Source organism: Rhea americana, unplaced genomic scaffold, assembly GCF_003343005.1.
Source record: "Rhea americana isolate MKP2758 unplaced genomic scaffold, rheAme1 scaffold_74, whole genome shotgun sequence".
Classification (NCBI taxonomy): domain Eukaryota; kingdom Metazoa; phylum Chordata; class Aves; order Rheiformes; family Rheidae; genus Rhea; species Rhea americana.
The window spans coordinates 2,667,756-2,692,746 of record NW_028186912.1 but is presented as its reverse complement, the minus strand read 5'-3'; the positions used below and the strand labels follow the sequence as shown (position 1 = coordinate 2,692,746).

Genomic DNA, 24,991 nt, shown 5'->3' with positions numbered 1-24,991 from the left:
CAAGGAAGTTGCCAAATTGACTCTTTCCAGGTATATCAGTTAGCATATCTTGACTCAGAGATTGTGTTTCCTTGACCTTAACAGAAGAATTTTCTTTGTCACTGAGGGCTGAAGATTGGCTTCTATACGATGGCGAACACTTCGTATCTGTTTATGCTGATCCATTGGATCTGAATACTTTTCCAAAAACTGCTTTTTCCCAAAGATGTTTTATTTAATGTTGAAAGGTAATATGGGGGTCTCACGCTAGAAGTTGTTCTGCATGGCACAATGATATTGTCAGACAATATAAATTAGTGCAGCTGCTCTGAAATGGGAAAAAAGTTGCCCTACTTTATATGACTTGGACTAAAACTTGATTTATATTGTATTATTTGTATCTATGTATACACGCAATACAGAATTGAATAGATACTAAGGTCAGAAAGAAAGCAGTATGACTGCGTGATACTGACCTCCTATATAACACACAGTATAGATTTTTGCAGGTTCTCACATTAATCCTTCTCTAACTTAACAAGAACATCACATTTTAAATATTGGGTTTGTAAATAATGGACAATCCATTTTATACCTAAGAAAAATATTCTAATAGTTATCACTTTAAAAAGTTTTATTGCTAGCCCATTTTTTTTCTAGTTTCATCTTCTGGCTGAGGATCTTGTTTAAGGATTTATGTCACAGAACTCTATTATCATAAACTTTCTCTGTGAGGGGGAAAAAAAAAMCAAACTCCTTCTGTTTTAGTTGTTAGCTACAATCCTTAAATTTCCTTAGAGAGTCCTCATTTTCTGGATATGTTACCTTATACTGGAAGTGTGAACTTGTTCTTTCACCTTGAAAGAAAGAAAGATCATGCATCTAGCTATGTAAAAACACAACCATCTAAAACTCAAGTGTCCTCATTTCCCACATCTCAGCCTTTGATATTTGCAGACCTCACCAGTAATTAGTTTTCCTTTGTATCTTGAGAATGGATCTTGTGAGATCCTCTCAGTGCTTCTCTGAATTCTACTATACTAACAGTTACTTTTTGAGAAATATTAGCTAGCTAGTTTTGAAAGTAATCAATATGAGCTATATTGCTTTCATTGTAGTTTGTCTTGCATCGTCTTTTCACGTTTCTTAAGTTTTATGGACTTTAAGCTGTCTTGTTTGTGTTCTACAGATTTTTTTTTTAATCAGATCTCRTAAACTCTGTTCCTTATATCTTCTGAGAGAAGTCTAACACTTTGTCTCGTCAAGCTGTAAAATAGCTTTTAAAGTAGCTCTTTATTGCTATGAATTTTTCTGAGCCAGCAGGGGGAGGTAAGACTTAAGTCAAATRGAGCACACACTTTCTTCTATGTGGTGCCTTTTGGAGAAGGCAGGATCCTTCATCTCACTGCCAGCTCCTTTACAGGCTGTAGTGGGTTCTATATTAATGTTTCCACGTTTGCAAGTTTTCATACCTGTTTTTAAAGACACTGTGGTTTGTACATTTAACCCATTTAGCCTTTCAGAGAAGATAGTTTTGTTTGTTACGAATTTTAATTTTCCTTCTCTTTTTCATAAGSACATCTTCAGGATCTTCCGCTAGACTATGTACAGAGACTGTTGTTCAGTAACGCTTGCACTTGTGGTTTTAAAGTGTCAGGGTGCAGATTACAGAGGCCTGTATGATACACAAGTATTTCCATTTATTTTAAGTGCAATTCTTCTGCTACCTGTATAAATCAGTGAGAGAGAATCGATGTCATTCATTTTTGAAAATACCACTGTTTGAATCCAAAAGTTATATTGGAAACAGTTTTAACACTTGAATAATGTATTTGCAAGCATTATCTTTCTGCCAATGACTAAAAGAAAAAAATTGTAGAAAGCACTCTATTATAATTTTTCAAACATCTTCTGGTACTTATTGCTGTTCATTTCTACACTACAACCATCCTTGACAAACATGAATGAAATTCCAAAGAGAGAAGCTCTGAATTTACCATAAGAGTAATCTTAATTGCTTTAAGAACTGTTTGTCGTAGAAAATAATTAACAATTGCATGTAGACAATTCCGTTATGATTGGCAACTGTGATTTATTATACATGTCATCCAAGGACTTGACTCTTAAATTATATTTATCTACATAAAATTGTTGATTATATTTGCCTACAAAGCAAAAGATGATAGGTATTCACAAACGTAATTTTAAATACAGCCTGGTACTTCTGTCTTCCCTCAATTCCTCCCTCTACCCCACTCCCATCTGCTGCCCCAATGTGAGTTAGAGCCATCTTGCAACTTTGAGTTTTCGGTATTTATTGTGCATTTTTCTTCTACAATGTTTTCAGCTTCTTTTATTTAAATTTTCGGACATTGAATGCAGATGTATACTGTACATTTTAAAAGTTTGAGAGGCAAATGGGTCAAATGTTTCAAATTAATTGAAATTATTAAAGGAAGGACAGAACTGATTGAGTAAAATAATTTATGCATTTTATAATTTTACATTTTCCTTCTTTTTTTTTTTTTTATAGGGAATGTCCAGATGCAGACTCGGTTGTAAGTAGACATATTTCCAACACAAATACGTAAACTAAAATAAAAGGCTAACCAAGCTTGGTCTTTATCCAGGTCCCACAAATTATTATTACTGTGATACAGGTTTTAATATTTTGATGACATAGTTGAAGTGTTAATTTTGCTGAGAACATAGTCTTAGGCAGCATGCATAAGTGTGTCAATAATACATTTATATTTCCTGACAATTTTAGATTGTAAAGAATATGTTTTTACTACAATTATTTGCCACTTTATTTTGAAGATTCATGGAGTTTTACTTAATTAACTAAGGGGTTCTCAGTGTGTTAATCTTTCACGCTACTTTCTTGTGGATGTAGCTTTGCATTCTCATTTTCCTCTCCTTATTACTGTCTCTGTGGAGAATCCTTCTAATATTAATGGAGCTCTGCTTGATTGTTGCCAATAGAGTGTAGGAATATACGTACTTAAATACTGCTTTAAATGAAGAATCTCTAGAGATACTTTATGCATGGTCTGTTTTTCATTGCTATTTTTAGTCTGTGCTACATTTTACAATTTTATTTATTAACTTGAAAGAGGAGGCCATTGCAAATGAAATTGCTATGTTAATATTTTTTTTTTATTTCCGAATTGAGCCTTTTGTATTTACTTAAATGTAGATGTCATCTTGAATTATATGTACAGAGTGTGTGACTCCATATGGCTACAGCAGGGAAATGTTTACAGAATGATTGAAGTGATTTTCTGTAGACTGATTTGTTTTTCAGTAGGCTTATTTAGATGTCAATTATATTAAACAGCTTAATTTTCCAGGTTCACTAGTTAAATAAATTTTCTTTTTTGCATTCAATATCTGTGAGTTTTAGTACCTAATATTAGAAAAAAAATTAGCAGCTTCATTTAAAAAAATCTAGTAGAAGTATCTTTCTAAATAAGCAAGAGAAAGATTTACCAAATAATCAAGTATATGTATTTGAACAGCTTGGTAAACATAGTTTGAGACAGGCTTTTTATCCTGTAGAGTCACCTTAATTTCAAAGCAGATTTCTTTTCTTGGTGCATTTAAAGTAAAGTACCTTAGAATTATCCCTAGAATTATCAAGCCCTTAATGGAAATAATGTCTTTTGACAGTTCAGGTTGAGTCACTGGAGTGAAACACAACTGGCTTTGATTTGTGGTGTTTATTTGCTTACTTTCTTGTTTTGATCCTTATTTTTTTTTAATTACTAATTCAACAGATTCAGCTGTAAACATGTCTGACATTATTTCTGGCTGCATGGGGCACACCGTATGAACATATAAGTGAATTGTTCTGTCTAGATGTAGTTTATACATGGTAAAAAACTAATTTTCATAATGCCTAATAACAAAAGTGATATGTTGGACTTCAGAATATGGTCTATCATTTCTCCTTGTTTTTCACAAGCAACAGTGTTATTCCAAATGGCAGAATCTTTTCATAACAGAAGCCATTGAAGTCACTGCCATGAAAAATGGTGCAGAGTACCGTGGCTGAGATTCATTCACCCCTTATGATCGACTCAYCCCCAGAGTGCTCTTATATTCTAAGGCTGGCAGCCTTCTCTGGAAGATCCCTTTTCAGATACTTTTCATTTTCCTTGTCTTTTACTTGAAGATTTCCTTTCTGTTTCATTTTTCAAACTTGATTTAAATAGTTATTGCTATCTGTGTTGGTATCTCTATGATGATTCGCTTTGTGTACATCTTTGTAGTATTTATATGTTTCAGAAAGTTGAACTTGAAAAAGTGTTTGAACTTGGAAAAGCAAAACAATATAACATAGAAAGCAATCGTCACTTTTGTGTGATCGATAGGCCAAAGGCCAGCCCTCAGAAAATGCAGCTTCTTTAAGGTGTCCCAGTTACCGTTTTGGTTAGCTCTGGTCAAAAATCTCAATGTGTCTTTTATATTATTAACCTGACCTTTTTCCAAAAGTTCATTTTTATTTATTTGTCAAGAATCTTAATCATTGTCCTTTTGTGTGAAAGGAATGTAAGAGGTAATCACTCTGCAATTATTTACAGTTACAAGGGCGGAGATGAATATATTGAAATTTTAAAAATTAAGGCTCTAGTAAGAACTGAATTCAATACCTTATCAGCCAATCCTACGTGATATTGTGGATCTCTGAATATATACTGTGTAGCCAGGTCCATTAGGGCCTTCCCACTAGCTGAAAATGTATAATGCGGTGTATTCTAACTTACATTACTTCTCTGTTTTCACAAACAAAACAGTGAGATGGTCCTAAGATGTGTTTTGTTAAACAGTGGAAGTTCTTGAATTTATCTGTGGAAAACTGTCTGCTTGTCCTCATCCTGATTTATAGCTGCTAGGTTATATGTATTGAAAAACATAATTTTAATGCATATAAATAAATTGTTAATTTCTATTCAGAAATTTTGTAACAGCTATAGGAGGCTTTTATATGATCATGAATAGGAAGGCAGCTGTGGTCTAGGAACTGGTGTCTCTGGAAAAGGTTGACTGTTTCAATAAGCAATCTCTATGTAAATATAGATTACAGTATGGCAGAAGATTTAAAACTCCTGCTCTATTGTATGGCAATCTAGACATGCAACTGTTCCTTTAAATTAAGCCTTGATAATTAAGAAAAATGTGTAGTTAAGTGTGTGTACAAGGGAAAGAGGTGGCAACCGAAGCTTGATTCATATGCATTTATTACCTAACAAGTTCTGTGAGCAGAACTAGCTGTCTTGTTTCCCATGGATTTTCTATGTCTCTAAGGACTGGCCATCTTCTGTCTGTAGGAGGATATGAGCTCTAGTTTTTCGTCTGGTGAGGGCATTTGTACTTCTGCTGTGGTCCAGTGAGATCTGAGTGTGGATTGCAGCCTTTCCCATGGTTGAGATACCTGCAGTCTCTGTCTTCTATTTGACTGCCTATTTTCATGAAGACTGTAGTAATATAATTATCTCTGAGTCCTCTGTTCTGTCTGCCAAATTCATTTGAAGTTGTCCAGTAAGTTCAAAAGTATTTAAGGGGAGCCACCGACACATAGAGTATGATGCTGATACTTTCTTCACAGAAAACTAAAAGGTAAAACTGAGGCATCCAAATCTTTTCAATAACATACTTACATATGTAACATAATTAAGTATAGTAATTAATGATCATAGAGTCATTATAGAATTAGACACCTTTTAATTGCTAGGGAATGACTGATTGAATTTGGAATAGTCATACTCTTAACTTGTGGGACCCAAGTGTAAGCTTAGTGATGTTCATGTTTTGTTATGTTTGGGTTTTTTGTTTGCTTGTTTGTTTGGGTGGGGTTTTTTTTTCATTTTGTAATGTTTAATTCTGGCATATTTTGAATAGCAGCTGTTGAAACAGGTATAAGGCTTTGTAGTCGCAGGATAAGACAGGAGCACTTTGAGTACCTGTTTTTCTTTCTTTCTGCATCCCAGGCAATGGAAGACAGTGACTGGCTCCTCTCTCCTTTGTCTTTTGGATTTATGCATCCTAAAGAGAGGAGGTTAAGAGAATACATCACATCTCTGTCTCTACCTACTGAGCTAAATTTACATCCCAAAGATGTCAGAGGTGGAGAGGCCTCTTTTTTCCTGTTCCAGCTTCACCTGCTTACCTTGAGGTTGCTTTGGTCCTCCTCTGGTTGCACAGGAAGTCTAATCCAGTTCAGTAAAATGGTAGAAAGTTAATCTTGCAAAAAAAGAAATAATGAGCTCAGCAGTATCTTGAAGCATGCCCTCAGGAAAACTTCATAAAGGAAGTCCTGTAACCTAGGAGAAGAGAAAATAGGCAAAAATCAAGCTGAACTCCAGTTAAGGTTTCTTTCTTCTTGACCCTRTGACCAAGCTGGGAACTGTGCTAACATTGCTGATAAAGGGCAAAATGAAGTAGCTAGACTGTTGTGTACTCCAAATGTTCTTGCACTTTATGTGTACCGCAGAGGAATCAGTAACGTGGACGGGGTGGCTTCTGTTGCTTTTGTACAGAGCAAAGAATCTGACCCAAAGTATTGATTGGAATTCTTCTAAAAATAAGTTTTAGGGATAGAATGTTTACTCCTCAGGCTTTTTGTATAGGCAGTTTTATTTTGCTATCTATTTTGTCCTTATATTTTATTTCTTTAAAAATTATTCACCCCAGAAAGCTTTTAGAACATATGGGTGTAAAGACAGAGTTATAAAGCCCAGTTTTTGGAATGTGTTTTTAAAGTTATTTATTACCTTAATCAGGACTATGTTGTGTTACATCTGTGAACCTGGGGAAAACTCTGTTTTTGTAGCTGTATATTTGATTGTTCAGCAGAACCTCTGCGAATGTGAGAGCTTGTCAGTAACCCAAGGAAGTCCACCTCTCCAGTGACTTCCACAGCGTTCAAGTCACATTCATGTTGGGCTTTTCTTTCCACTCTAAAGACTACAAATTAAAGTGTTTGGGTAGGGCGGCTAGGCCTTCATCTCCAAATTATATTAGTAATTATTACTTATAGAAAACCAAAGTTTGTAAAGATCTTCAGCCTTCTTCAGCCTCAGCTGAAGTTCAGAAATGACACACGTATATAGGGAGGTTATATTTTTTCCTCGGTTCACCTGGCTGGGCAAATCACCTCTTGACTGCCGTGTGCCTGGCACTTAAAAGATGCACCATGATCCACAACGTTACATGTTGTTCTGTCTTTGCAGGAGGGAGACTTAATCAAGTAAATATAAATGGCTTTGTTCAGATTTGTGAACATGTATCTCACCCAAATGACTGTCTTCTGCTGCTGTTACATAATAAATTAGTAAATAAAATTCTGATATTTCAGGAAGGTGAACTATTCACCAAGAAAAGATATATTTTGAAATTGCTACTTAATTTGGAAGTAAGATTTTGAGGTACCGTTTTGCTGTTGTGTGACACAATTTGTCTTTGTCAATACAAAGATACATTAAAGATCTTTTCCACCCTTTCGTCCTACTAGTGTACATATAAATTCAGAAATTTGGCAGCTACTGTCATTTTTCCTGGGTGTCCTCAGTACTAATATTCTTTACTTATCTGGCTTGGCTGGGGAAAAAAAAAAAAAGTAAATGTTGTGTATTTAAAGTTTTTTGTTTTTTTTTCAATTCCTCTTAACCATGAATGATCCTTATGTATTGAAAATTGCCTGTTGTGACCACTGGAATTGATTCAGAATTCAGAAGTTGTAGTATTATAGGAACACATACCTACCCTCTAGCTATATGGTTTTGTTCTGTTTACTTTGATGTCAAGTTTCATTAGTATTTTTGGAGTTATAAACAAGGTTAGCCTGAGGTCAAGCGTAGTTAAGAACACTGATTTGAGCAAGTGGAGCTAAGGTACTGGACCGTGTGATCYTACTCTTATTACTTTTTGCGTGTTTGCTTCTTTTTTTAATCACAGAGTGATGAAGACCAGCTCTTCTAGGGTTTTTTTTCAAAACAGAAATTGAAACTAGATGTTCCATATTTTAAGGCTTACATTAAGTTTTACATTTAGAGCGCTATACAAAGGAAAATCTTTCTTAGTGAAATATCACCCATTTGTGATACCTATAAAAGAAATAGAGGGCAAAAAAAGAAATAGAAACAATGTTATCTTTGTCAGTAATTCAAAAGCTATTCAAGGTGAATATTTCTTTGAATTTTGTTTCGAATTTTAGGTGAAGTTAAGTGTCTGTTCGCTAGCTGAAGTCTCCAGTACGTCATTTTCTGTCTTTTGGCCGTAATATGTATTTCTCTTTTAGTCAAACTGTCTTCTGGTGCTTATTTTCTAAATTACCCGGTGCTTATCCTTACTTAATAGAGTAAGGATAAACTGATATGTTAGAATAAACCATTTGGTACATAAATCTTGCCATTTTTAATGAGAAATTTATAGCGAGTAATATCATTACATTTTGAAGAGATCTGGTTTTATGTTTTTTGTAATTACTATTGCATCTCAGCAGTTCGTGTGGACTATGGATACAGAGTCGTTAGTGGGTTTTTACTCTTGTATTCCTCTATTTTGAATGGGGGAAACTATCTACATTTAGGTCTATTCCTYTATAAGTAGTATACGTGTGAGTGTGATTTTTTTTTTGATATATATTTAGATTATTCTATTAGAGAATTAGCTTATCATATTAAAGATTGTTTTTCTTTCTCCCAAAGCACCTTTATGAAGCCAAGTGCTTAGCTAAAATCCCTAAATGATTTCTAATGAAATTATCTTCAATCTACATTTAATTGTCTGCAAGAACAAAATAGCTGAACTAGATGGAAATTCTTGGATGCTTATTAGCTTTAAAAATCCAGGACAGTGCTGGTCATGTGTAAATTAAAATTTGAGAACTTGATTTTGAGCACTCCTATTGTAAGATTTTAGGTTTCATTGATGCTTTTTGAACTAATTTCAATGTTCTTTGCTAAAGCAACAGTACAAGCTTTGCTGTCTTTAAAAGTGGGAGAGAGCAAGTTGCATCCTGTGTAACTTGGAATGTTTTTGCTCGCGTATTAAAGTATTGACTAGTACTTCATAAAGGTTATGCTCCTGCACCATCAAAACCTCCACTGGTTTAGCTGAAAGAATTAGAAGCAGAAATTAGGAAAATGTTTGGGGCCAAGAGAATCGTAGGCTTAAATAACATTTAGAATTAAAGCTAGAATATTTAARATCTAAAATACCACACTTTAAAATATTAAACAGTATATTTTATATTGTAATTAAAAATGCAAGATATTTAAAATATGTAATGTCCTAATTAAATACTTTATAAAATATAAAGCTTCTGTTGGCTTCTGACCTTTTTGATAAATACCAGTAAATGCAGGCTCATTAGAACTTGTCAGTTCTTGGTGGGAATTTGGAGGTTGTTTTGTCACGTTCTGTTCTGGAGGGGTCTTATCTGTCACACAGCTTCTGAACTGTAAAGCATAACTGGAGATAACTGTGTAACAATTAATAGTGAATAACTATTTTTTTATTGTTTCTAGAATATTCCTGATGTAGATGATGAAGGATACAGCATTAAGCCAGAAGCAACACAAAATATCCTTTTGATTTTTATTTTCTTTAGTTGTTTGATGGGTTTGTTTTTTTTTTTACAATTCTTTGAAGAGGTGAAGTACTGATTAAAGTGTTAGCAAAGGAAGATGAAATCCATGCTCATGTTACAACTTTGTATGTTTGTAGCTTCCAGAGAAAGTACAAAGTTTTGTCTATCCTAGATTTTGTGAGTTTGTGCATGTAAATACTGGAGGGACTTTYTGAAAAGAACATTTAGATAAAATGTTTCAGAAACTTTAAGAGAAATATTTTAACCTGTAGTGTATATAAATAAATAAATAAAAGCCTGAACAAAAAATTTGAAGGTGACCATGCAGATCTTTCTCCATGAAAAGCTTTCACAGGGTTTGTAAAACAGTATTTTCTTTTAAGTCTGCTGAGGGGTTATTTGTATTGTATTGTATTGTATACCTGCACCCGCCCCCCTTTTTCATAACATCATTAAAAAGATTGGGAGCTCCAACAGTCTAGAAGTAGAATTTCTGTTATGTAATGAAGTCATTCCACCACATGCTGTTTCTAATTGGTGCTTTTATTGTATTTTTAATAATAGATTTTATATGTAGAATAGGCTTTTGTTAGGAGTCTTTTCTATGGAGGCTCATGGTTTTCGCTGCTCTTCTTTTGAAGGAAAAGATTCTTGTCCTTTTCTCCCATCAGAAACAGGGAAGCTATAGTCCAGAGTTAGAATAGTTGCCATAGATCTAAGCAAGCCTCTTATGGTAGAAAGATAGCTACTTTTTGGAAATGTGCTTTCTTATTTAGGGGAAACTACAGGTAAAACAAAAAGTAAACCTAAACTTTGCAATTATCATAAGTTGCTAAATATTTTAACCAGGCAAAAGTGGAGATCAGTCCATCATCACAGATTCTCTGTTTTTATCAACTTTGAAGAATATGCTTCTATTGCTCCCAGCAGATTCCTGTGCTGATTGGAGGGAAAAAAAAAAAAAAAAAAGTGTTCTCTCTTATTTACAAAATCAGTATAAAAGTAAAAGACTTATCCAGCTTTGTGAGGGGCATTATTGCATCCCTGCATCCCTACATCCATGCCTTGTAAAGGGTTCATGCTGGCATCCTTATCTCCATTATTCTTTCTGCTGGGAAGAAATAGAAAAGGCCATACGTCTAGTGAAGCAGCTCAGTGATTTGCAATCCCTGTAGTTCCGCTTCTGAAAATCTTGACTGAATTCAGAAGTCATCGGTTCCCTTCCTCTCCCCACCTCACCCCCCAGCAGCCTCCAGGACTAAATTTTTATTCTGTTGAAAGGAACTCTTAAGATGATTTGCTGGAGGACTTTGTTTTATAAGTGCTGTAATTGCAGTTAGTCTTATGAAGGCCAGTCTTCAGTGTTGGAAAAACTGATTCTAAAAATCACTGCTTGACCTCTCGGTATTTTGAGTCTAAATTGATTTTTGCCAGTAACAGTTTAATAGACGTAGTATCTCAAAGATCAGCTCATGCCACTTTAGAAGAGTGCATGTAACAGCCTGATTTGTGAGAATCTGAGTAACAGCTTCCAAGGTAAGAGATCTTTTAGTGAAATTAAAATCACTTATCTTTATAACGATCTTTTTCATATGTGAGCCATATGAAGATGTTCATATGTTCCATATGTTCCCATCCTCATATCTCAGGGAACCATATCTCCTCTATCTCAGTTGAATTGGATTTTAACTATCTTATGTTTCAGGGGTAAGCTTTGTCAAGGAATATATTCAAGAGATTACATTCAGATGGCTAGCATATTTCCAAGTGAAAATAACAGAAGTAAGGTATAGAATATATGTTCTTCACCTGGATAACAAGAAAGTTCTATACTTTTGAGTAGAGGAAATTTTTCAAATTATTTTTGTCAAAACAACATCTTTAAAGACTGTTGGCATAGGCCTTTCAGAGCTTTGTTCAGTGCAGTTCCTCTGCATGTGAAGAACCAAATCTAACTTCATCCGTAGATTTTTGCTTGTTTTGAGCACTGAGTTGTTCTCCTTGTCATCCTTTTCTAGTCAARGATGACAGTGCTTTAAGCTGCTAATAGTAAGTACTGTGCAGCCTTCTGTATAATTAGCATCTTTTGTTGCAAATTTTCATTGCCATTCTGCAAAAACGGCATATAATGGAGGCTGTTGCTGATGCTGATGCTGCTTCTACTGTATGCTTGTTAACTGCCACAGGTATTGCACTGTTACTTGAAAGTTCAGTGTTTCCCCTCACTTAATTTAAAAAATTTCTATAATGCATGCCTTTTCCTTAAGTGCGTTAGCTGAATATCACAAATATCAATATCACAAATCATAAATTTAAAATATAGAATCATTGTTACTGTTTCATTTGTCCTGTTGCCTTCAAATATGCAGACCTTTGGTTATGGAATAATGCCTTCCATAACAGAATACTATTATGAAGATGAATGGAATATAAAGGCCAGAGTATAACTTTGAGGTATAAATATTGACCAGTGGATGTATCTGAAGTGTCTATATAAGTACACAAAGAGCTTTGTCAGCAGTATTTATCTGTGATGTTTACCTGATATGTGGATTTTGTAGAAAGTATGTAAGAAATAGATTAAGCAGATGAATTTGAAATGCTTCTGCCTTAACTGAGAAAAACATACCAAAGAGAACCATTTCTATTCATCCAGTGATTCTGACTCTGAAGAGGATGAACCCAGGAGGTTCCATGTAGAAATAAAACCTGTACAGCCAAATCATAGCTCTCAATGCACAATGGCTTCCTTGGATGAATTAAAAGTATCTATAGGAAACATCGCTCTTTCTCCAGCAGTATCTGTAAGTAATTTTGTTTCTCATATTTCTAATTACTATTCGAATAAAAGTGGTAAGTAATCTTTAGTGCAAACATACATTTAACTGTTCAGAATTTATTCTAGATTTCTTTGATGGTTATTTTTCTTGTGCACTAGGCTGTCTTCAATATACTTTATTGCAATGTAATGTTAAGTAATTCTCTCTTTTCAAATTTTTAGCTTTACTTTTGAGTCTTTGCAGTGTCCAGTCCTTTTCTTTCTGCTGATGCCACTGCAGTAGATTTTAATAAATGTGGAATTACCATGGCTTTTAGCATAGTTTACTGACTAGTATTAAGAAATAAAGAAACTTCTAAAACAGATTATATGCAAATACATGTGATTTTTTACAGCACGATTTTATTTATGTACTCCCACCAAGCCACAGAATGATTCTTTATACCAAAGAGTGATATTATAAATAAACAGCTTTAAATTATGGCAGCACAATATTCAGATCAAAATACAGATGGCTTTGTTTTTGAGGAAAATATGCATAATATATTAAAACATTAATGATGCTTTTTCCCATTTTTCTTCACATTTTGAAAGCAGAGACACAGTCCTGTAAGTACAGAATGACTTTTTATTGTTATTTGTAATTAAAATTGAGTAACTGTAGTTTGTAAGGGAGTTACTGGGAAGACTTAAGAATATGTCTATTCCTATCTGTCAGACATGCTGTGTGATAGGAAAGCTGTTAAATTTTAATGACCTTTCCTGTAAAAGGATTTAATAATACTTACTGAGGCCTTGATTATACAATTTTACATTAATCTTTCTAAAGAACATGAAGAATCCAGCAAGATGGCACTGTAGAAAGGTGTAGAATTGCATTATGTTTTGAATTGCGTATGAACAGAATTGGGTCAAATTCTAAGTACTTAAGAGCTTCAGTAGCATTTCTGTCTCTCTTTTCTATATCTAAGTTGCTTTATTTCCATAGTAGTATCTCAGATATACAAGTATAGTTAGTCAACTCCCCATTATCTGCAGAAACCTAAGATGCATATAAACRTGAGTGCAGGATACCTGTAAGCTTGGCTAACTTTTAGGGGTTCAACAGGGGGAAAAAAAAAAAGTCAAACATGCTTCTGACAGGGGMATGTAGCAGTCCCAGGTCTGCAGAGCCCGTTGCTGTATGAACACATAGAAGCCCAATGGTGGAGAAGTAATCTGAACAAACCTGTGGTTACCGTTTTGTAACAGAGCTGTTATACTTAAATTTTCTAGAAGTTACTCCTCGGCCAATTTTCAATTCTTCGTTTTTTTTCAGCTGTCACCTGCTAACTCACTTCCAATTTTATTTGCTGTTTTTCTATTTGCTTCTCCCAGATTTTCTTTAGTCCCGTGCTTGCCTACAGTGGCCCAGTAGTATTTGTATTTCCTGTTCCTTCTGTCTGCTCCAGGCAGTCTTTGCTCCTGCCTTTACTTATCCATGTGCATCCAAGAGTGCACTGCTTGCTCTGTCCTGGCTCATGTTCTGGTCATGCTTCTGCAAGCTCCAGAGTGTTTTCCCTGGCACTGAAAGCAAAATATCTAATGGGAAATTAAAGTGGAAACATGAACTCTGGAAATATTAAGTGTTTTAACTGACAATTTGTAAAAATTTATTTCTACTTCTTTTGTCTATTTCAGGCACAAATGAATCGAAATTCATCCAGTAAGTGTGAATCTTTTAACTGTTAGTCTGTTTACACTAGTGTTTTTAACTTAGCATAAACTTTTNTACTGTTAAAGAATAACATTAAAGTTTCTCTTATCAGTTCTAGGCACCTTAATGATACCTGTCTTTGAATTACCACAGTAAATTCAAAGGAAAAAATTAAGTCATTTGGTCACACATTCAAATTAGCTATTAGAAGGCACCCACAGATCTCTTGATTTTCTATAGACACAGCTGTTCCCTGTTCTGAGACAGTGTTGGAGGAACGCATTCCAGACACAAAGGGGAGACCCTGTGGAAATGACTCTTGTGTTARTTCTTAAATCCCTTTCAGCCTCTCAAGTTTAGTATGATCCACAACCAGCAAAGTTCGCACTCTCTCTCAATTTTATGGTCAAACCCTGCTTGTAATAACTCCCATGGAGATAGAGGATAGAGCATTAGTCTCTAGCCTTCCCCCCTCTCCCCCCCAAGTGGAAAACCAGGCCAGATCAAATAGTGGTTTATTGAAGAGTAAAACTGATACAAGCTATATAAGTTAAGAAAGAACCTTCAAATGATCAGTGTTTCCTCCCAAAATGCATTGCTTTGTGTTGTCCTTTCCTTTTAGAAGGTATTTTAGGAGCACCTGAATTTGTGTCATCACAAATAACACATTTTCTCATTTCCATTTTACTAATTCATGATTAATTTTGATCTGCAACTGTTAACTTTTAATATCTTTTTATAATGAAGCTAAATGTTTTTATTAATCAAGTGTTTCAGCTTTGGTCATAATTTTGTATCTTTTGCTTAGGTGAAGAGTTAACGAAATCAAAGCTTTCTGCTCCAACTAATGAGTGAGTTCAACTTTTAAAATTACACCAAATGCACTTTGGGGAGAATTTGGTCTTGTTTTAATCCAAGACTCAGAAACTCATTGCAAGTATCARCTGACTGGGCTGGGTATTTATTGGGTAATTGTGTATCTATTGCCTTGTAAAAGTTAATGAGTAATTATATAGCAATGGAGAATTCTGTTCTTCAACTTTGTTTTTCTTCCTGTGTACTTGTTTTCACCTTCTTATATACTTGCTTCATTGTCATCTGTCTCAATTTATATTTATAATTACATGATTACTAAACATGGGCTTTATTTTAAATTCTCAACTTTTAAATAAAACAGATTTAGTTTCTATCAACAATTGTATAGTATTTCCTAAGATAACAAACCCAAACTTTGGACAGGTCTGTATACAAGTCTCATATGTATATATATTGAAACAAATCAATTTGAATACATATGTTCTGTTGACATGAAAATGGACATTMTGAAATATATCTACACATGAACTTGTGCCAAGGTAATAGAAGGTATCAATTCAAATAGTTTATTTATGTGTAAACCAGTTTCTTGCAATCTGTGGGTAGTTTTTATTTTTAGATTCAAAGACTGTAACTAACATAGGAGGTGAATTACCAAATTTATAATTTGATTATTATGAATATATACACCTTTCATTTATATTCCAATTGCAACTCTTGCTATAGAAAGGGGAACAGTGACCTACTGGCATGGGACCCACTCTTTAGCAGTTCTCTTGAATCTTCTTCTTCAGCCTCCTTGGTGTCCTCATCCTCCTCAGGTAAAATATTTGATAGCAGAAAATGTATTCTGCATATTCTTTGGGATGTTCTGTTGGGGTTTTTTTAGCCATTGTAAGGGAATGCACTTTGATTAGTAGGGTTGAGAGTTTAAATGGAGCTTCTCTCAGCAATGGYGAGTTATGCTGTGCACAGGGATGGATGTGTTTCCTTTCTCCAGGAAAGCCTATTGAGCTGTGAGCTGTCTAGTACAAGGCAGCCATGGAGTTTGGCCACAGGGAACTTGTTTCCTATAGGAAAAATGATTCTGTTGGGAAACGTGTGAGCAGAATCCAGGGGAGTGGGAGAAAACCTTCCCCTGGAATTAAGGGGAAGTTCCTGGCTGAGGGAGTGTGCAGGAACTGGTTGAGAGGGCCAGGAAGATGCTGTACGGGAAATTTGACTGCAGGATTTTGTAGGATATTAGTGTGGGCAGGACACTGGCAGGCTTTCCTGGGACTTGCTTTTTTWAAAAAAATAAATACATGAATACATAAATATTTTAAAAATTGATGGAGTAGGCAATATTGATTGTTACACTCAAAAGACAGCAAGGGAAAGGGAGACCAGAGACTATGAGTGGGAGTATTTTTTTGTTGTTGTTGTTTTTGGAAGAGGCTAAGAGGAGGGAAGGCTGAAAAGGTAGTTAGGAAAAAGGAAGGGAAGACCCAACAAAAACACATCTTACTGCTATGTTAGGACTCCTTTACTAAAAGTATTTACTTAAATTATTTATCGATCTTACAGACTGAAGAATAGTAAGAAAGTGTACATGTAAAAATAGGGGAATTCAGCACAGGCAATATTAATTCTTCTCAAGCATAGAAACACCTTTCAACAGGAATCAGCATTGTTATACAATCATTGGGGTTTAAGTGAAAGTTATTCTTCCATTAAAAATTGTGTTCCTTAAAAGTTATGTTTTATAATAACAAATCTAGCTTACTGAAGTCAGTAGATCATCTCTTCCTCACTTTGGTAGCCAGTTGGATTATTAGATAGTGGGTCTAAATTTGTAACGTGTTTAGATATCTACTAAAGGAATAAGCTGAAAAAAAAGTTGTGCTTTCTCAAAACAGTCTGTGTTTTGCTAGTTGTGTTACTGGTTTGGTCTGGTTTTGGAGCCTATAGAGGCAGGCAGAGGGTATTTAGAAGTTTCTTGCCCTTGGTGGTTGTTGCTGTATTCAGATGTCCATTGCTACCCCTGGAGAGCAGGCTAAAGCAGATGAGGAAATGCTCGTGCAGTCCCTCCTGTCAGGAGAACTGTGGAGAGAGCAGCCTCCAGCTGATGAGCAGTGACAGGTAATTGGGATCACTAACAGGTTCTGTAGTCAGATCTAGGGGGAGTCTTCTGTCCGTGGCCAGTGCCTCAGATCTGGAAGTGACTTTTGTAGATAGAACCTTATATTTCATTGCAAGTAGTGGAATATAGTGCCCTGCAGGCATAAGTGGTTTTGGATATGGGACATCTATGCTTTTGCAAACTGTATCTGCTAAATAATAATTTAAAAGATTGTTGTTTAGGACTTAACTAAGCCACCTACATTTGTAAAATGATCCATGGGGTTGAGTAGAAAGTGAGCGTTCTAAAGTCTAGCAAATTAGTAACGTGTATTTTGGAAAAACCAGAAGTAGTTCACAGTGTTGTTTAAATCAGGTTGGCTTCTGATGCTCAATAATCTGCAGCTCAGTTCTGAAGACTTTTAAAAACTCTAATCTGATGCTATTTTCCTTGAAATCAGTATTTTATTTTCAGCTGGAAGGTGAATAGAGGTAAACTGCTTAAAGCTCGGAAAAGTCAACCCAAAACTTAAATAGTTTATGCAAATAATAAATTACTTATCTTGAATACGGAATACGTATATCATAGTCTAGCATATCTCATAGGTACTCTTTTTCTTTTTGCCATTGACTAAAGCATTTCTTCAGATACTGTTTTGTAATTCTGCGTTAATCATTGAACACACAAACTGCATTGGTATTTGAGCAGTAGTTCTTATGCAACATAGAAGTAAACTTTGATCATCCATGAATAATCCAGCCTTCTTAGAACTTTAAGCTAGCTACTTTATTACCTTGAACAAACGCAACAGAACATTTTTAGCTAGCTATTGTTATTGTAAACATGCTTTTCTTTTCTTTTTTTTTTAACTTCCTCATTTTCATCGGTGTGTCTTTAGGTATTTTAAAATATAGTCTTGCACATTTCTGCATTGGTTTTGTTTTGAATCTGTAGCAGCGCAAGCCTTTGGAATAATATTTAAATTATCTGTTAATAAGGGAAAGCAGTGTTAGATCTCTTTTGAGGTTTTGAGGTTTAGTGAATCTACTTGCTCATGACAAAAACACGGCTGTAGAGAGGACACCTACCCTTTTGAGCTGAACTTTTAAATCAGTGTTGCTCCCTTTTTAATTCTCCATGCTACTCCACAGCACTGTTTCTCCTAGCTTTGCCAAACTGCAAGTTGTTGAAAGTTGACTAACCTTGCGTTTGCTGCTTCTGTTGTCATCTACTGCAACAAGCAAACAGTCAAGTTCAGGGAATACCTGTGGGAAACTGCTGTCTTCACAGCAGCCAGGAGATCTTGGGATGAGAGAGAAAATAAACTGAGGCAGATGATGCTTCAAATATATAGTCACTCACTAGATTCAAGTTGATACACAGTAGAAATATCAAACAGGATCTCAGGACTGTATTGTCCTCTCTGATTCAGTGGAAAGTTGGTTATGTTGGATCTTTCCATTATTAAATATTAAAAGTAAGAAGATAAAAGTATTTGGAAGGAACAGAGAAGAGTAGGTTTGATTAAATAACTTTATTTTGAAAGAAATGAAAAGCAGAAATCTGTGGAGAGGAAACACAAATGGAATAAGACAGGAGAAGAAAAAGAGAAGGAAGTTAAACCATGACAGGAAGGAAGTTAAAGGAATAAGCAAAGTTATACAAAGTAGGGCTCTAAGGGAAGAAATAAAATAAGTTATTTTTTGACTTAAGAAATGGGAAGTGTCATGGCTGACAGTTTGAATGAAGTACATGTGATATGTGCCTGGGTGTTTTTCTTTCAATTGTAAGTGGTGTGATTTCAGCCTAGCAGAGCAGTTACTTTGCATGATGGCTAGTGGGCATCATGCAGAAGATACTGAGTAAGTTTTTGAAAACTAGATTTGTATTGGAATTTGTATCATTTCACTGCTGCTCCTAGTTTCAATCTTTCCCTTTTCCTTCAGCTACACTAAAAGAGCACGATAGGAGCTCGTCCTCACCTACCATTGATTTGCCTGGGTGTAGAGTGTCTCAGTCTTTGCTTGGACACCACACAGAGTCTGGGTCTAGAAGCCCATCATCACCAGAATTTGCCACTAGCACCTGGTGCAAGTCTGGTGGTACGGCAGCACCATCAGGGAGTACCAATACTTTGTCCTCTGTTTCATGGTCTCAGAGTCAGTGGATTTCTTTTGCTGATGAACTTCTTACAATTAGACACACAAACGCAGACAAGAAGGAGCCCCAGAGATTGCATTTAAAACCTGAAAATGCCTGCCTTGCCTCTTCTGCTTTGCTTGGGAATTCTTCCAACAGCTGTGCTTCTGAGGATCAGAGGGACCTTTTCAGTAATGCTATATGCCATGAAAAATTATTCATTGAAGAAACTGGCACTGCTGCTGAAATTTCTTCCACATCATCTTCAGCGCTACTGGACTATAGTTTAGTGTCTTCTTGTGTTCATACAAATAAGGGTATGGCAAGCATGCATTGTGTACTGCTCTTTGCTAATAACTGACTCTAAAAAGCAAGCTTTGGTGATTTTTTTCTCTTCCTTATTATTGCTCACCAGCTGTTAAAATTAACTCATCTTTCCATTTATACTATACTAAACTGCTTATTAGCACTGGCTTTCTTGAATGTTAGGACATTGAAATGAATATTCAGCTTGAAAGAAGAAGGAAAATTCAAATTACTTGACTAAAGGCATTGCTTTTTCTTAACAATATGGAGCTTTGCTTTTCTAGAAATAGAGTATATTTTTGTGGGATGTCAGAGCAGTGAGAGAGCTTAAGGATTAAATTATCAAATATGCAAAAATAATTGCATTCTTAGATGGCTTTGTGCAGATATTTTCAGATTAAATACAATGAAATAATTCTGATTAAAAACTGTACATTTTAACATCCAGTATTTTGAAATGTAGATGATGCTATGGTAATGCCACAAACCAATAAAGCAAAGGAAAAGTACTTCTGGCAAGCATGCCATGATTCTTGCCAAATACCAGTGATGCTGCAGCATACTCCACCCAGTGTGTAGCATGCACTGTCTGCCTTGGGCCTAACAGGATGGATTTTAAAGGAATGGCTGATATTTCAGAACTAGATTTATTTTTGGCATTAATGTTTGCAACTGAAAGGTGGGATGTGGTCAGTACCGGCCAAATTTATTTCTTCCCAAGTCAGTGAWAAAACTCCCTTTAGTGAGAGCAGAGTTATGTCGAACGGCTGAGAAAATTCTGTACTTAATAGTTACAATTAAAATAACTTTGATTTTATTAAAAAAAATCCAACATAACCTGAGGGAGATATGCTGTACCATATAGTCATGTATTAGGGTTTAAGTCTATATTTAAGTTAGTTTTAGATCTGGCGTACTCATTGGATGGCATCTAACATTTATTTTGAAGTGCAGTTCTATTCAGAAAAGTGACTATGTAAAAGTGGCATCTTTGTACTGCTGCTCGCCTTGCCGTCTGTTGATTGTTTCTATTATGTTTAGAGGGATGTGGGGCAGTCTTTTTTTTGTTTGTTTTTAAACACTTTTACCTCTGATAGCTTGGGTAAGAGATAATAAGGAGTTACTATGTTCAATCAACAGAATCGTTTCTTGAAATCTGTTATATTGCTGCATACCTATTCAAGGCAACAGGATTTCGGAGAGCAGAATTTGATGTAAACAGAGTTGTGCCGTTGTCAGCCAGGACCAAATATAGTCCACTGAATTTTCCATTTATGGTGAGACATGAAAGATTGTCCTACGYTCTGAATCCGTATGGTTTATACAGAAAAGGGAGCTGAGGTAAAGCCGTCTTTTTACATACAAACCTCTGAGGACAGTTCATACAAAATCATTTGAGAGTGCCAAGAAAGCCCGTGATGCCACTTTTAGAGTCACTTTTCAGGGTATCATAGGGCCCCATTTTAAAACAATTTTGATTTAGTGGTGAATCTTACAAAATGGGGCTTGTAAAATAGGAGCTTTAATAGAAGCACAACTTCTAATGATTCTGTTCAAGTAAGTATATATTTATGTTCAGTGAGACTTTTCTAATGTTGATTTTCTTAAATTTGCTTTCTTTCAGCAAGGCCTACAACTCCTCTTTCTGTAGGCACGATTGTACCCCCTCCAAGGCCTGCTTCAAGACCAAAGTTGGCTACAGCGAAACTTAGTGGAATTAATGAAATAGTATGTATTAATTTTAATTCTCCACTGTAACTCAATTTTAGATACGCCATTCACTTACCCTGTTACAGAGGTGTCACTTTACAGCCATATTCAAGGAATGGCATACCTAGATTTTCAATGTGGCAGAACAGGCCGGGAAGTTGTTCAAGACTGAGAGTTGCCTTTGTTGTATGTCACCTCACTGTCCAGTTCCCACAATYTGTATAAAAGGCAGATAAGATACTTAGTGGTAAGTGTGATAGAAACAAAATAAAAAAATAATTACCTAACCAAAATTGATGAATCTTGAAAAATTTAAATTAATACCCTAACAGTTAAGTTAAATTCATAAAATTCAAAAGATGTAGGGTGACTTATGAAATTCTCTAGTCCAACTTTCTGCTCAAAGAAGGGCAGAATTGCTTCAGATTGCTCGGATACATGCTGAGTTTTGAAAATCTACAGAGGGAAATCTCACAGCCTCTTTGGACAACCTGCCACAGTGCTTAACCACGCACATGATGAGGATTTTTTCATTACGTTCAGCGGAGATTTCCTTTGCTATAGCTTCCCTGAGAAAAGCCTGACTACTTCTTCTCTGGAGCTCCCTTTCAGGTAGTGGAAGGCTGCTGGTAGATCCCTCCTGAGGCTTCTCATCTGTACGCTGAACAATCCCAGGGGTCTCCACCTCTGCCCATCTCTCATGTTCCAGCCTCCAGCTATCTTAGTTGTCCTCTGCCAGCCTCGCTTGCAGTTTGTTAGTAGCTCTCCTTTACCTGTGTCAAACCGCGTTTGCTGCTCACACACACAGGGCTGTGGGCTTAAGTTCAGTTCCTGTGACGTAGCTCAGCCTTTGCAGGCTTTACAGAATCAAACATACRAGACTCGAAAAAAGAAAAATCTGTGAAGTCGTGGAACTGATTTCCAGGGAAAATGTACATTCCCTGGTTTACATACTAGAATAGATAAAGCACTAGAAGAAATATGCAACAAAAATACTGTGGTAATTATTGGGGAATTAAATTAAGTATTTTATATATATAGTCTTTTTTCAATCCTCTTAAAATCACTTTCTGCCTAATACTCTTGTGATCTCGTGTTAAGCCTAGGCCGTTCAGCCCTCCACTGACCTCTAGCTCAAGTCCACCACCTGCAGCTCCCTTGGCACGTGCAGAGAGCATTTCCTCAATATCCTCATCCGCTTCCCTAAGTGCAGCAAACACACCTACGGTTGGTAAGTTATATAAATCATTTTAACTTACTTCTGAAAGGGYGGATTTATCGTGGTGGATTTATCACCACGAGCTTCCACCTGCTAGGACAAACATGCTCTTGGAGTAGCTTGTTCCATTTGTGAGTCTAGTCTAGGTACTGCAAGCATCCCTTGGAATACCTGCTTCCAAGTGACCCTAAGAGACAGGACAGCGCAAATTTGATTAATCTATTGATCTAATTATAACATATTCTTTAGTGAAATGTTTTCCAAATTGAAATATTGTATGAGTTCATATTTGGTGTGCCATATATCTATTCTTCAAGCATAACATGTTATCATGTATTTTTCTGGAAGATGTTATTGTATAGGTTTAGAAGTATTTTTGGATGCTAGTAAGTTTGAGTGAATATACTTGGTTACAAAAATGAGTTGTTTTTATACTATTTTTGTTTGTTATTCTGTTACTGCTGTTTCCAGAAAATGAAACTGATAAATCTTTTTCTTCAATAGAGATGTATATGAACTAAATAGARGTTAGTAAAAGCAAAAACATGGAAGAGATGAAGATGAAAAGCAAGTCAATTTTCATTTGCTGCCACTGATTTCAGAATGTTTCAGAAATGTATTTACAGAATCAGAACTTTAAACCTTTCAGTTTTAGTAACCACTGTTGGCTGTATCAAATGTCAGGGAGACTTTTTAACTTGTTTCTGTAGCAGACCTGAAGGAAGCGCAATGCTTTGTTCTTGAACACTCGTACCACCTCAGTCCCACGTTAGATCAGACTAAGTTAACAGTCAGTTACCTGGAAACACAGTGCTGATGCCGTGCCCAGGCCCGGCGCCTCGGGAAGCGGCCGCGCGGCCCCCACAGGCAGTGGTGCGTTGACAGCTGCTGCTGCGCTGTGCCGGCCCGAGCTGCCGCAGTGCTGGCGCAGCTCTGGATCAGCCCGTTTCCCAAATGCTGAGAAGCAGCAGCTCGTGCATCAAGATAAACTGATTTTTGGGTGCACTCAGCTTCAGTCCTTCCACGCTCCTTTCCTCAGCTCTCAGCACTGGTGACCAGAAGCTGGTGGCAGTCACATTAGCAGCGCTGGCTCTGTCTGTCTGTCTGCGTGTGCGTGCGTGCGTGCGCGAGACCTGCAGAGGAGCCCGGCGGCTGTGGCGGCGGCCGTCCTAGGCCGGGGCGGGGGAGAGGCTGGGGGAGGGAGGGGGCGATGGAGCTGTGCCCCGCGCGCTTAGTGCCGCGGCCTGGCACAAACAGGCACGGCCGGGTTCTCGGCAGCGATCGCCTGAGTTAGTCCGTGAAGGCTGGGGAGGGCAGTGCAGATGCGCCATGACTTGGGGGTGCAGATCTACATACCCTGTGCTATTGTCTGTACTGTTTGGGGCTTTTTTGCACAATCCATTAGTTCTGAGTAACAGTAAGTTGACTATAATTACCTTGTTCCAAGGGAACTTGTAGACTTGTGTAACTGTATATCTTAGAACATCTATTTCTTTATTCTTTACTCTTATTTTCATTGGCACAATATTTTTATATATATTAAGTTGCTTAACATCTATTATTGCTTGAAATATTTTGTTTTCTTGCAATGTTTTGTTTCATTTAAACACAATAGAGGATGATCTTTTGATTGGAACACTTCCTACAGTTGAAAAGCTTTGTGAGACATCACCAGGTATTGTACTAGAAGCAGACTTACATGTTAACTAATCACCCTAATGCACTACACCTAATAAATTTGTATTTTTTTTGACACAAGTTATTCCAGCTATTTCTGGTGTCTGACAGATAGAAGTAGCTTTAAAGCTCAACTACTTAACAAGTCGTATGTGTTGCTGTAATCATCAAAAGTTGATACAACTACTCTTACACAACATAATCTTCCATCTATCCCACCAAACAAGGTGAAACTTGGTCTTGTGTCCTCAGTTTTGTATCACTTCTTTCAAGAAAAGGGGAATATATTGAGGTTACTGTGACAGTCCTTATTCTCACAAGACAAGTAGGTAAAAACTTTGGTGTATTTACATCTAATAGAAAGCTTAATTGAAGATACCGAGAGTATTTTTTGGATTTTTTATTTTCAGCACAGCAGRTTTGCTATTATTAAAAATACCTGAATCTTTGCTCTTAAACTGAACTATTTGATCAGATTTGTTCAGTTAATCTTTGATATGACCAATAAGAATTTTATTCTGCAGTTTTGCTACCTCTTCAAAAGTGTCGGTGCAACTATTTCTGGTGCTTGTGCCATCAACTGTGTGTCAGCACAGCTGCCAGGCGGCTGCCTGCGGTCAGGGCTGGGGCGGGAGGGAACCGAAGGAAGCTTTGCCAGCGCTGACGGCTCCGTCCTGCAGCTGGGCTCCAGCCGCGGACGGAGCGAGTCCCTCTCCGCGCGGTCTGGTGACGTCCCGCCCCCCGAGAACGCGCAGCAGGACCGCAGCGCCCTGCCGCAGCGTACTGCTGCTCTGCATCATTCTGCTTGGATTTTCAGCAGCAAGACACCAGAATGATGACCTCCAGGGTTAGCTTAAATGCGGTTACGTTTGTTTCGAGTTGTTGGTTTTTAGAACACTTAAGATCTTTACAAAACATAAAGGGCAAGGAAGAGTGCAGGCAGGCCAAGTAAGAGAAGCCGTCTCATTTGTAGT

The 24,991-nt window shown here is 36.5% G+C and overlaps 1 protein-coding gene across 6 annotated transcripts in view; it reads left to right on the top strand.

Moving 5' to 3' along the window:
* Positions 1 to 24,991, top strand: part of FCHO2 (FCH and mu domain containing endocytic adaptor 2) — a 73,142-nt gene that overhangs the window by 36,718 nt on the left and 11,433 nt on the right. The window contains exons 10-20 of one of the 6 annotated variants that reach the window (XM_085322097.1): positions 2,513 to 2,537; positions 9,513 to 9,570; positions 12,203 to 12,378; positions 12,948 to 12,962; positions 14,034 to 14,058; positions 14,858 to 14,900; positions 15,592 to 15,686; positions 18,913 to 19,422; positions 21,036 to 21,139; positions 22,223 to 22,352; positions 23,956 to 24,015. In XM_085322097.1, the coding sequence (XP_085178223.1) occupies positions 2,513 to 2,537; positions 9,513 to 9,570; positions 12,203 to 12,378; positions 12,948 to 12,962; positions 14,034 to 14,058; positions 14,858 to 14,900; positions 15,592 to 15,686; positions 18,913 to 19,422; positions 21,036 to 21,139; positions 22,223 to 22,352; positions 23,956 to 24,015 (1,241 nt within the window). Of the gene's footprint in view, positions 1 to 2,512; positions 2,538 to 9,512; positions 9,571 to 12,202; positions 12,391 to 12,947; positions 12,963 to 14,033; positions 14,059 to 14,857; positions 14,901 to 15,591; positions 15,687 to 18,912; positions 19,423 to 21,035; positions 21,140 to 22,222; positions 22,353 to 23,955; positions 24,016 to 24,991 lie in introns of all 6 variants that reach the window. The other 5 variants (XM_085322093.1, XM_085322092.1, XM_085322096.1 and 2 more) reach the window with 5 other exon arrangements.